The 11,506-nt window shown below is 37.7% G+C and overlaps 2 protein-coding genes across 2 annotated transcripts; both read right to left on the bottom strand.

The window, feature by feature from the left end:
- Positions 1–309: 309 nt before the first annotated feature.
- Positions 310–10,892, bottom strand: LOC134177123 (uncharacterized). The gene is made up of 9 exons (XM_062643849.1): positions 10,844–10,892; positions 10,527–10,781; positions 10,375–10,468; positions 9,231–9,565; positions 9,116–9,154; positions 2,265–2,360; positions 2,151–2,208; positions 1,238–1,526; positions 310–1,184 (listed from the first exon to the last, which is right to left on the bottom strand). The coding sequence occupies exons 2-9, from the start codon at positions 10,660–10,662 to the stop codon at positions 996–998; spliced, it is 1,236 nt and encodes a 411-aa protein (XP_062499833.1). The 5' UTR covers positions 10,663–10,781; positions 10,844–10,892; the 3' UTR covers positions 310–995.
- LOC134176967 (uncharacterized) lies at positions 2,404–4,342 on the bottom strand. Its single transcript, XM_062643663.1, has 4 exons — positions 4,164–4,342; positions 4,010–4,103; positions 2,527–2,834; positions 2,404–2,465 (listed from the first exon to the last, which is right to left on the bottom strand). Exons 1-4 carry the CDS (start codon positions 4,297–4,299, stop codon positions 2,404–2,406), a joined length of 600 nt encoding a protein of 199 aa, XP_062499647.1. The 5' UTR covers positions 4,300–4,342.
- Positions 10,893–11,506: the final 614 nt, after the last annotated feature.

Raw genomic sequence — 11,506 nt, 5'->3', positions numbered from 1 at the left:
CCTTCTTGCCGTCAGTGGTTCCTCTGTAAAGTAAAATGGTGTCGGTAGAGCTGTTTTCCCGCCAGACTTTGAAGGAGAATTCCTCAATGTCACGGCTTACCTAGAGAACGCGCTTGTGCTTGAGTATTTTTTATCCTTGTTCTTTTAATATTCGAAGAGAAACGTTCAGCGCACCGTCTGGCATGTGCAACAGAGGACGATCCTATTTTTACATCCGGGATTGTAACCCTGCACCAATCAGCGGCCAAAGAAATGCAGTTCTACTATGGTTTGACACCTGATTGACAACCTACGTTGCTACTCAAAGACTAGTTTTTGTGTAATTTATTGATAGTACAATAATGCGAATGTTTTGTCTCTTTGTAACTGTTAGCACCGTCACAGCTAAAGTCGACAATCAAAAAATCTTAAAATGCTACGCAAAAAAAAGAAATAAATGCTTGAAACTGAAACTAACTAAACAGCGCATAATTAGTGTATAAAGAATATTAAACCGTTGATTGAACATTTGCGTTTCTCAGTCTCTTTAGAGTTTTTATTCGTCGTTTCTTGGCATTGGCTGCTCAGAATTCATTTCAGAATATACGACACTTGGTTTTGCTAGTAGCTGTTGGATCGAGCCAGAAAAACTCGTTTCTAACTCTGCATACTGAACTTCATTTGTCTAGGATTTAAGATAGTAACAAAGCATAATACATCTATATAGTCAAATTACTTAGGTCCATACATAATTTAAGTCAATCAATTAAATAAAAATAAGTTAAACTACATAAATTTAAAATATTTAAATTAGCTATTAAAACGTCTAAATAGTAATGTGTAATAGTTTAATTAATGTATCTTTGGTGGAGGTTCTTCTTTGGTTGTTTTCTTGGCCATGTCGACTGTTGCATAAAGTGTAGTAACTTGAAAAGATCCGCCTTCTTCTGCTGTTTTGAAAGTCCCCATTTTATTTTTCGCGTCTTGGTTGAATTCTACCCGAGATTCTACCAACGTCACATTGTTGACGTCATCCACTTCGTCGGCCTTCCGACACGGAATGACTTCATAGAACGGGATAGGAATCTGTGGATTCGAAGTTTCCCGGGGTCCAGAGCCATTGGAACAACTTGGTACAGCGTAATGCTCCTCGGGTTCACTGTAGAGGTTGTTTGAGTACTTGTCTCTTCGTTTTGAGGCAAATCCTAAATTCAGTATTTTAATATTTGCGTCAGTTAATAAACAAAATCGACGATGCCTGGTATTTTGATTTTTTATCATCGTCAGTGGCTGCAGCTGCCTGGTTGTCTGGATGTAGCGGTTCTCCCGGAGTAGCTGGATGCGTTTCAACGACGCTAGAAAGAAAAGTTGAGAGTTTGGATTGTTCAGCAGATTCTTCTTCGAGAGGAGTCGATAACACGTCGTTTGCCTTGTGGCCTTGCTTGGACGGCAAAAACGTCATTGAATCGGATTGGGTACCGCCGACGTTCACATCTACCCCAAACTTTGTTTCTGCGGTATTGCTATATGCGGATACTGCGGTATTACTATATATACAGAGACTTTAAAGAGACAAATGAAAGATAAATAACGGTGGTAAATGCAAATTTTAAGTGGAGAGTAACGCGGGCTAAGCTATCCTAGCACTTTATGTAAAACTAATATTGCAACGCTCGTTTATATGATTACATTACAAAAGCATTTTGGTGGGTTGTTTAATTAACATACTCGTACACTTATCAAGCACAACAGTCTTTTGATTGGAAGTTGGCATTTATGTCTCTCAGTACCGGAACACATTGATTTCAGTATCTCATTCTGAATGTCATAGCTTGTAAATTGCCCTTTTTTGCTATTAGATCGCAACAAATACAATACAATGTAATACTTATTTAATTAGTTAGATCAAAACCATAAGTAGGCTCTACTAGAGTGTATACAGTAGCATGCAGTAATATGTAAATAGCATACATATACTAAAAATACCAAGTTGTCTTTCGTAGTTGTTACCCTGAACTAGGTTCATTACGTATAATTTACACTAAGCAAATTACATGCAGATAGCTTTAAAAATTTAATACCAGAAAAACTGTAACTACAAACATTTATTAAAATTTGAATTATTTTTTATTTTATTTGTGAGCAAAACGATGTTAGAAAAACCACTTTACCTGTTTGCGTAAAGGTGTTCAGTTGTTTGAAGGTCTAAGTTTGGTTCTCTTTTGCGAGCTGCAATGTAAACAATCAAGTTTTAGTGCTACAGGTCTTAGGTAGTTCAAGTTCACCTGATTTTCGTTTGCAGCAAACAATAATGATGACGATCACAAAGATCAAAACTAGTGCACCAACGCTTGCTGCAACAATAATGTATATAGGAATTCCTGTTGATACATGGTGTACAATAATTAATTAAGAAATTTGTTATCAATACGCTGCAAGATTAGAACCTTGAGAGGTAGAATCTTTCTGAGGTGGAGGAGACGTTCCTGTGTTAAAAACATGCGTTACATAGGATAAGAGTTTTTGTAATATATTGTTACTTGATACCTCTTGCCATTGGATGGGTAGATAAATTACGATATTCTGTAGTTAGACTCAATCTCTGTTGGTAAGTTGTCGACTGACTTGATTTTTGTTGATTTGCTCTAGTTGAACTTGTTTGTTTAGCTGATGTAGTTGAGCTTGCTTGCATGGAAGAACTTGTTGGTTTATCTGATGTAGTTGCACTTGTTTGTTTGATCGATGTAGGAGTACTTGTTTGTTTACTTGATTTAGATGGACTTGTTCTAGGGTAGTCTGTCGGATCAGCGGTGGGTTTAGAAGAAACAGACTGATTTTGAGCGACGGACGTAAGGCTAAACAAAAAATTTGTTCCTAAGAAAGCTAGAGTACAATAACTATAAGTGGGAGTCTAAATTGGTTACAGCTATCCAAGAAACGTAGGATCTTTGCGTAAGCAGCAAATAGCAGCAAAAAGCAGTGATGACAGCATATTTTATTCAAAATCTCTCTGCAGTAAGTTTTAATAATTTTTATTTATGCTACATCTCTATAAATAAAAGTCTGATCTGTCTGTCTGTCTGTCTGTCTGTCTGTCCTGGGGGTAGCGTAACCTCTAGAAATAGGGAACTAGACTTCACGATGCTACTGGACAAGCCTACTTGTATGGACACGCCGTCTTTGATTGGCTTCTAGTAATGACTGATGGTAGAATCAGTTGTAGATCCAGAATGGAAAAAATGTGGTATATATACTGTATATACACAGCTTTGGTCCTCACAGGTACTTAAAGTTTTGAATTTTTACGACCACGCCTACAAATGATGGGACATGTCACGCTACGCCCATGGTCGGTCTATCTGTCTGTAACTACCGAGCAACAACAGCTAAACGTTTGTATGACGAACTGTCAGTGCATGCAAGATCTAGGTCGATAGTAAAGATGCCTTTCGGAGTTCTCTTGGAACGGCGCTATTTCTTGGCGATCGAATTCTAGCCCGCCGCCACTTGCGCTCGAATTTCTTTAGAACGGGGTACTGGATCTCCACCGTGGTTGAAATGCCTGTTTGTGACCTCGGGCAGTATAAACGGAGCGAGTCGCTACTTACCGGGGACGTTTGTAGGAGTAAGATATTTTTACCATATCCGGGTTCTAAGAAATTCGATATACGGGAGATAAATTATTCAGGAGTTTGTGTTGTCTCTTCCTCTTTCGTGTAACGGAACGGGCAGATCGCCATGCGAGAATTTGTGTTAATTGTAATTAACTAAACGTGAATCCTGCTCTATTTGCTCTGGCAAGTAGACCCGGGCCCTCTGCTGGTCTTCTATAAAATGTGGCTACATTAGTGTACTGAGAACTGGTGTATTTGAAAATCAAACTCTATCATACAAGACAAACAATTAAGCAAAAGTACTGTACACAACATACTCTAAACTAAGGCTAAATTAGTGTAGACTTATTTATTTATCAGGTCTAATATAATTTTAAATAATTAAGTAATCTTTTACACACAAGATACGATCTTACCTGCACGAAATAGCACTTGTTGTACTAGCAAGCTGCTGAGTATCTATGGAACTTTCAAGAGCTGAGCAAGTCGTAAAATTGCAACGAGAAATATCTACATAGAATAAACAATGAATTTATTTATAATTTTGTTTAAAATATTGTTTGTACTTACCATTTATAAAACTGATGGATGCATTTGCAGTAATACTTCTAAAACAATTGGATGCAGTAATGAAGACAGTTAGAATGCTTGTGTCCTTAGGTTTGTCAAATGTAGAACAAAACTGAGTTTGAATTTTAGCTGCCATACTGACGTCTTCTTGGGTTTGTATTGTAGTAGAAGGAGACGGAATGCCAGCGATATTGACGCACACAGAAATGTCATTGTCACAAATGGTTGCGTTTACTTGGTCAACAGCAGGATATTCTAAATGTGAACATATTGTAGATATTTACTACTAAAGTGTAAATTAGTGCAGCAATGCTTACCGCCAGTGTTAATTGTAACAAGCTTGCCTCGAGTATTAGTCTCATTATTTACAACTTGAATGCTATCGATTTGAATTCCGTTGTAACTTGAGTTTTGTAAAAGTACACTAGCATTCGATTTGGTTGTTTCAAAAATTTCTTTCTTACGCAGCACTTGAAACGTTTCAAATTGTAATTTAGAATTTCCTTCGTAGATACCCCATCTGTATGACTCTGATCCGTTGCCCACTAATGGAATAGTTAGATTAACGCGTCTTTCTAGAAGCTGGTAGATGGTAAATTTTGGAGAGTCGATGCTGTAATTGTGAGGCCCTACACCTACAGACACATTTCATGATGTCAAAGCAATGCGACAAAATTGCATTGGTTTACCGCATATGTATTCTCGCTCAGTTACTGCATACTTGATGACTGCTCCGAGTAACAGACAGACTATGTGCCATGATCTCATACTCTAGGTCCCCTTTCTTACGAGACGCGATTACCTTTCTCTCTTTTACTGGGTTTGACGTCCTAAATGCTCACACACAACGACGTAGTATCTTCAAATGAATGATCAAAGATCTTTTGCTGCAACTGGTTGTGGCCTGATGTATTGTGTTCACTCCTACTTCCGCGTGGTGTGATGAATGTGTCATCAACAGCAAGTGCGTACTCATTATCCTTACGTTCTACTACATATACACAACATGCATTCGTCAACTAAATTGTTCGTAGACGTGTTAATAGTTGCTATTTCATCTACATAATTTGAGAAGTTTTCATTGTTTTCAGTTTAGCTGATAGATCTCCAACATCGGCTTGCATACAACGTTTACCTAGTAAACAATTGATATTTGTATCAGCAACCACAGCGAGACCTCTAAGTCAATAAAAATTGTGAGATTGCAATAACCCTGTAACACAACACGCATGCGTAGACGCAAGCGCAGTGGGAAATAATGTACGTACATTGTAAAATTTAGTTAATTTTTGATACGCATGCATTGTACATGTGTATATAGGCCCCCTGCCATAGTGTAGCGTATAACATTATTGACTTCGGTTTTCAGCAAATTGTCTAGAAACACATGCACATTGCATAGCTAGTTAGACTCAAGAGCGCATTCGCTCATCCATGCAAAAAAATTTATTGCTAAGTAGAGTACGCTTGTACAGTGTCTGAATGCATGCTGAAGTACATCTCGTCAAGTAGTTCCGTAAGCTGTATTGTTCTGCATTGCCGTCTCATATACATCGTCGTGTTCGTCATGATCAGCTGCCACTCCTTGCTCGCGAGCAGCACGTGCGTTGGGAAATTCGAATTCAGCACTTTCGTAGACCTCGTTCGCAGTGTCGTGTACAGATTGTAATTCTACATTTGATAAATCGACTCTAGAAGCAGATCATGCTAGACATAACAATTTTAGATAACATGTAACAAAATTACACGTGCATGTACTGTTAGAAACAGATATACTGCGGTTTTGCTATATATACAGATACATTAAAGAAACAAATAAAGATAAATATGGATGGTAAATGCAAACATTAAGTGCAGAGTAACCCTCGTTATGTAGGCCTAGCACTTTATGTAAAACTAATATTATAACGCACGTTTATATGACAACATTACAAAAGAATTTTGGTGAGTTGTTTATTTATTTAATATACTGCTCGCACACCTATGAAGCACAGCAATCTGTTGATCGCAAGTTGGCATTTTTGTCTCTCAGTATCAATTTCCAATATCTCAGTCTGAATGTCATAGCTTGTAAATTGTCCTTTTTGCTAAAAGATAGCAACACATATACCATAAAATGTGATATTTATTTACCTAGCTACATCAAAACACTATTCTAATAAAATGTATACAGTAGCATACAGTAATATGTAAATGAAGATATATTTACTAGAGATACCAAGTTGTCTTTCGTAATTTGTTACCTGATCTAGGTTTATTACGTATAATTACTTTACGGTAAGGACCGCTACGTGCCAAATAGCTTTACAAAGTTTAGAAAAATTTAATTCAAACATTTATTAAAATTTGAATTATTTTGTAAATGCATGTGTGTGCATGACGATCTTAGAGAACGTAACTTACCTGTTTGCATAAATGTGTTCAGTTTTTTGAAGGTCTGAGTTTAGTATTTTTTTGCAAACTGCAAAATACCATCATATTTTAGTGCTACCCATTTTTTATTAACATAATTAAATTTCACCTAATTTTCGTTTGCAGAAAACAATAATGATGACGATCACGACGATCAGCACTAGCGCACCAACACATGCTGCAGCAATATTGTGCACAGGAATTCCTGTTGATACATACATACATACATACATACATACATACATACATCCTTTCCTTTATACATACATACATACATACATACATACATACATACATACATATATATATATATATATATATATATATATATATATATATATATATATATGTTAGATTATGGATTTATAACGCTAGAATGATATCTAGCCGCATACTTGCGGAAGTAGCTGAAGTCCTTAGTTGGGACTTCCCTGTATGTGAGTAGGTGTGTAAGAAATAAATAAATATATATATATAAAAAAAAAAAAAAAAAAAAAATATATATATATATATATTTTTTTTTTTTTTTTTTTTTTTTTTTTTTATATTTATTTATTTCTTACACACCTACTCACATACAGGGAAGTCCCAACTAGGGACTTCAGCTACTTCCGCAAGTATGCGGCTAGATATCATTCTAGCGTTATAAATCCATAATCTAACAGAAAGCTGCTCTAGCAAATTCTTTAAAGCCTTCCAGAAGGGAACAGCTAACACAGCACATACTTTTGAGGATATAGACTTCAAAGTCTCTAGACTGTCTGGTGACCAAAGGCCAAGTGTTTCAACTACCAACGGATAAAATGTACCACCAGTCAAAGATACTCTTGCATGGTGACGATCATCCTTGCCCATTTCTGCTGCTTCTGCAACAACTCCTGATGTTTCAGCAACTCGAGCAATGTAAGATGGTTGCAACGTGTTTCTTACAGTGATGTCAAAATATCCAGGCCGTCCATTCAAGAAATTCGGATGGAAGACATCACCTGGGCGGCATTTGGATTGACCCGAGCTTCTCTGTTCTTTCACAACTTGTTTGGAATCAATGAGGAGTGATTGCCAAATAGACTCACATAAAGCATTATGTCGATTCAGACGATGTGGACCATGACCACACCCAACAAGATGATCTCCATATGGGTCAAGTGGATGACCACATATACATCTGATGCTGTTTGGTGGGAACGGAAACACAGGTAGACCCAACCAGTATCTTGCTGCTACAACAAACTCATGGGGTGACATGGTGAGGCCTAAGTTACGGTTTGGAGTTGCCCGCAACCATGCACCAGTATGAGGAGATGATAATGTCTTCAAGCGAGCCCTATCTCTGAGACTCACTGAATTGAGTAGGTTGGAAAATGAAATGTCATCTAGTTGAATTTGAATCTGATGTTGTGTAGCTGTCACCAAATCTAATGAAGGTGAATCCTTTCTTGAAAGTAGGTTATGTACGATTCCTCGTGCTTCGTCTTCTCCAGGCAAGGGTTTGATCAAATTTAGAAGAGAAGGATGGTTACGTTTCAGTAGGCAATTAACTAACTTTCGATTTGAGTTACAGCTGCCAAGAAAAGCGGAAGGTGAAGTAGATAAGGCCTCCCGGATACCCATACCTCCTTTTCCAATTGGCAATACTGCTTGTGACCATGCAAAGTCAGAAATTGAAGATCTTGTGATCCGGCCGAGAGATCGGCGTAACCCTTCATCGAAAATAGACAATGTGCTCGTAGCAACCCCAGGTCTCACAGATCGTAGCAAATGGTTGATTTTACATATGGACAGGCAACTTCTCAACAACTGAAGTTCCACTTGTGGATTTTCAAGATCAGAGAGATGAGATTGGGTATTTGCTACTTGATCGACTCGCTTCTTGAAACAATTAGTGAAGAAATCAGATGAACCAAACACAGGAGAACCAAGCAATTCCATTCCATCTGACAACCGGTGTACTTCTGGTGGAAATTCTGGATGTGTTCGATCTCCTGAAGGCCAAAACACTTCACACTTTGATAAATTGACATGAAGGCCCAGGGAAGGACCTTTCTCTATGATGAAGTTTATTAACTTTGAGACAGATTTCCGTGTGCCAGCAAAAGTACCATCGTCAAGGTACCACAAATTTAGGTCTAAGCCAGGCACTTCTCCAACTTCATCCATTAGTTCTAGGACGACTAAGGAGAACAGCAGTGGTCCCAATGGATCGCCTTGTTGGACTCCTGCTGTAGATGTAAGGTGATGATAGCCAAAGCGCAACTCAGCAGCACAGTGATAGCACCACTGTACCCAAGCTACCAATTCAGGAAATTCACTGCCAAGTCTCTTCAGGAATGAATTGCGATGGCATTCATTGAACGCATTCTTCATGTCCAGTTTGAAACAGCACAGGTCATGTCTAGCACTGTTCTCTTCAATGTATGACCTTAGAGAATGAACACTTGCCTCTAAACCTCCTCGTATTCCAACACCTACCTGACCATATATATATATATATAGTAAACAATATTTAGGATTATGTCAACAGTACGCTGAAAGATTAGAACCTTGAGAGCTAGAATCTTTCTGAGGTGGAGGAGACGTTCCTGTGTTAAAAATACGCGTTACACAGAATAGAGTTTTTGTGATATTAGTATGATGTATAATATTGTTACATGTTACCTGTTGCTACTGGACGAGTAGCTAACTTACGATATTCTGTAGTTAGACTCAGTCTCTGTTGGTAAGTTGTCGACTGACTTATTTTTTGTTGATTTGCTTTAGTTGGACTTGTTTGCTTATCTGATGTAGTTGAACTTGCTTGCACGTTTGACGTATAAGAACTTGTTGATCTATCTGATGTAGTTGGACTTGTTTGTCTGTTCGATGTAGGAGGACTTGTTTGTTTATGCGATGTAGTGGGACTTGTTTGTTTGTTCGATGTATCTGTAAGGTCGTCTGTCAAATCAGTGGTAGGTCTCAAAGAAACAGACTGATTTTGAGTGACGGACGTAAAGCTAAACAAAACATTTGTTCCTAGAAATGCTAAAGCACACTAAACAAACGTCTAAATTTGTTACAGCTATTCATGAAACCTAGGATGTTTGCGTCTCAACAACAAATAGCAGCAAAAAGACGAAATGCTGACTTAATTTTTTATGCAAATTTCTTTGCAGTAAGTTTCAGTAATTTTTGTTTATTCTGCATCTTTCACTATCTAAAAGTTTGATCTGTCCGTCTGTCTGTCTGTAACATCAATTACGCCAAAACTACCGAACAACTGCATCTCAAAGTTTGCATGATGCACGCTGAATTGATCAAGGTCGACAGTGAAGATACATGTCGCTGTTTTTCAGAGTTCTTTTGGGACAGCGCTATTTCTTGCCGATCGAACCCACCGCCACTTGCGCTCAAATATCTCTAGAACGGCGCATTGGATCTCCATGAAGTTTGAAATGCCCTCAGACAGTTTAAGCGGAATGAAATGCTACTTACCGGGGACGTCTATAATTGATGAGCATAACATTTTTGACTATATCTGGGTTCTAAGAAACACGAATATTCTAGAGGGAAACAAATTTTTTGGAAGTTTTTGTGTTGTCTTCGTCTATTTCTTGTAAGAAACAGGAAGATCACTATGCAAAAATTTGTATTAATTTAAATTAATTAAACGTGAATTCTGCTCTATTTGCCTGGGCAATTAGACCCGGGCCTTCTGCTAGTCTTTTATAAAATGTGGCTACGCTAGTGTAGACTTATTTATTTATCGGGTCTAATATAATATTTAATAATTAACTGATCTTTTACACACAAGATACGATCTTACATGCACGAAATGGCACTTGCTGTACTAGCGAGCTGCTGAGTATCTATGGAACGTTCAAGAACTGAGCAAGTCGTAAAATTACAACGAGAAATATCTACATGGAATAAAAAAAAATTGTTTATAATTTTGTTTAAAATATTGTTTATACTTACCATTTATAAAACTGATAGATGCTTTTTCAGTAATACTTCCAAAACAATTGGATGCAGTAATGAAGACAGTTAGAATGTTTGCGTCGTTAGGTTTGTCAAATGTAGAACAAAACTGAGTTTGACTTTTAGCTGCCATACTGACGTCTTGTTTGGTCTGTATTGTAGTAGAAGGAGGTGGAGTGCCAGCGTTATTGACGCACACAGAAATGTCATTGTCACAAATGGTTACGTTTACTTGGTCAACAGTAGGATATTCTAAATGTGAACATATTGTAGATATTTACTACTAAAGTGTAAATTAGTGCAGCAATGCTTACCGCCAGTGTTAATTGTAACACGCTTGCCTCGAGTATTAGTCTCATTATTTACAACTTGAATACTCTCGATTTGAATTCCGTTGTAACTTGAGTTTTGTAGAAGTACACTAGAATTCGATTGGATTGCTTCAAAAATTCCTTTCTTATGCAGAACTGCAATTGCTTCAAATTTTAATTTAGAATTTCCTTGGTAGATACCCCATCTATATGACTCTAATTTGTTGCCCGCCAATGGAATAGTTAGATTAACGCGTCTTTCTAGAAGCTGGTAGATGGTAAATTGTGGAGATTCGAGGCTGTAATTGTGAGGCCCTACACCTACAGACACATTTCATGATGTCAAAGCAATGCGACAAAATTGCATTGGTGTACCGCATACGTATTCTCGCTCAGTTACTGCATACTTGATGACTGCTCCGAGTAACAGACAGACTATGTGCCATGATCTCATACTCTAGGTCCCCTTTCTTACGAGACGCGATTACCTTTCTCTCTTTTACTGGGTTTGACGTCCTAAATGCTCACACGCAACGACGTAGTATCTTCAAATGAATGATCAAAGGTCTTTTGCTGCAACTGGTTGTGGCCTGATGTATTGTGTTCACTCCTACTTCCGCGTGGTGTGACGAATGTGTGACTAACAGCAAGTGCGTACTCATTATC

This window comes from Corticium candelabrum, chromosome 3 (genome assembly GCF_963422355.1).
Source record: "Corticium candelabrum chromosome 3, ooCorCand1.1, whole genome shotgun sequence".
Classification (NCBI taxonomy): domain Eukaryota; kingdom Metazoa; phylum Porifera; class Homoscleromorpha; order Homosclerophorida; family Plakinidae; genus Corticium; species Corticium candelabrum.
This window is presented reverse-complemented; position numbering and strand designations above follow the sequence as displayed.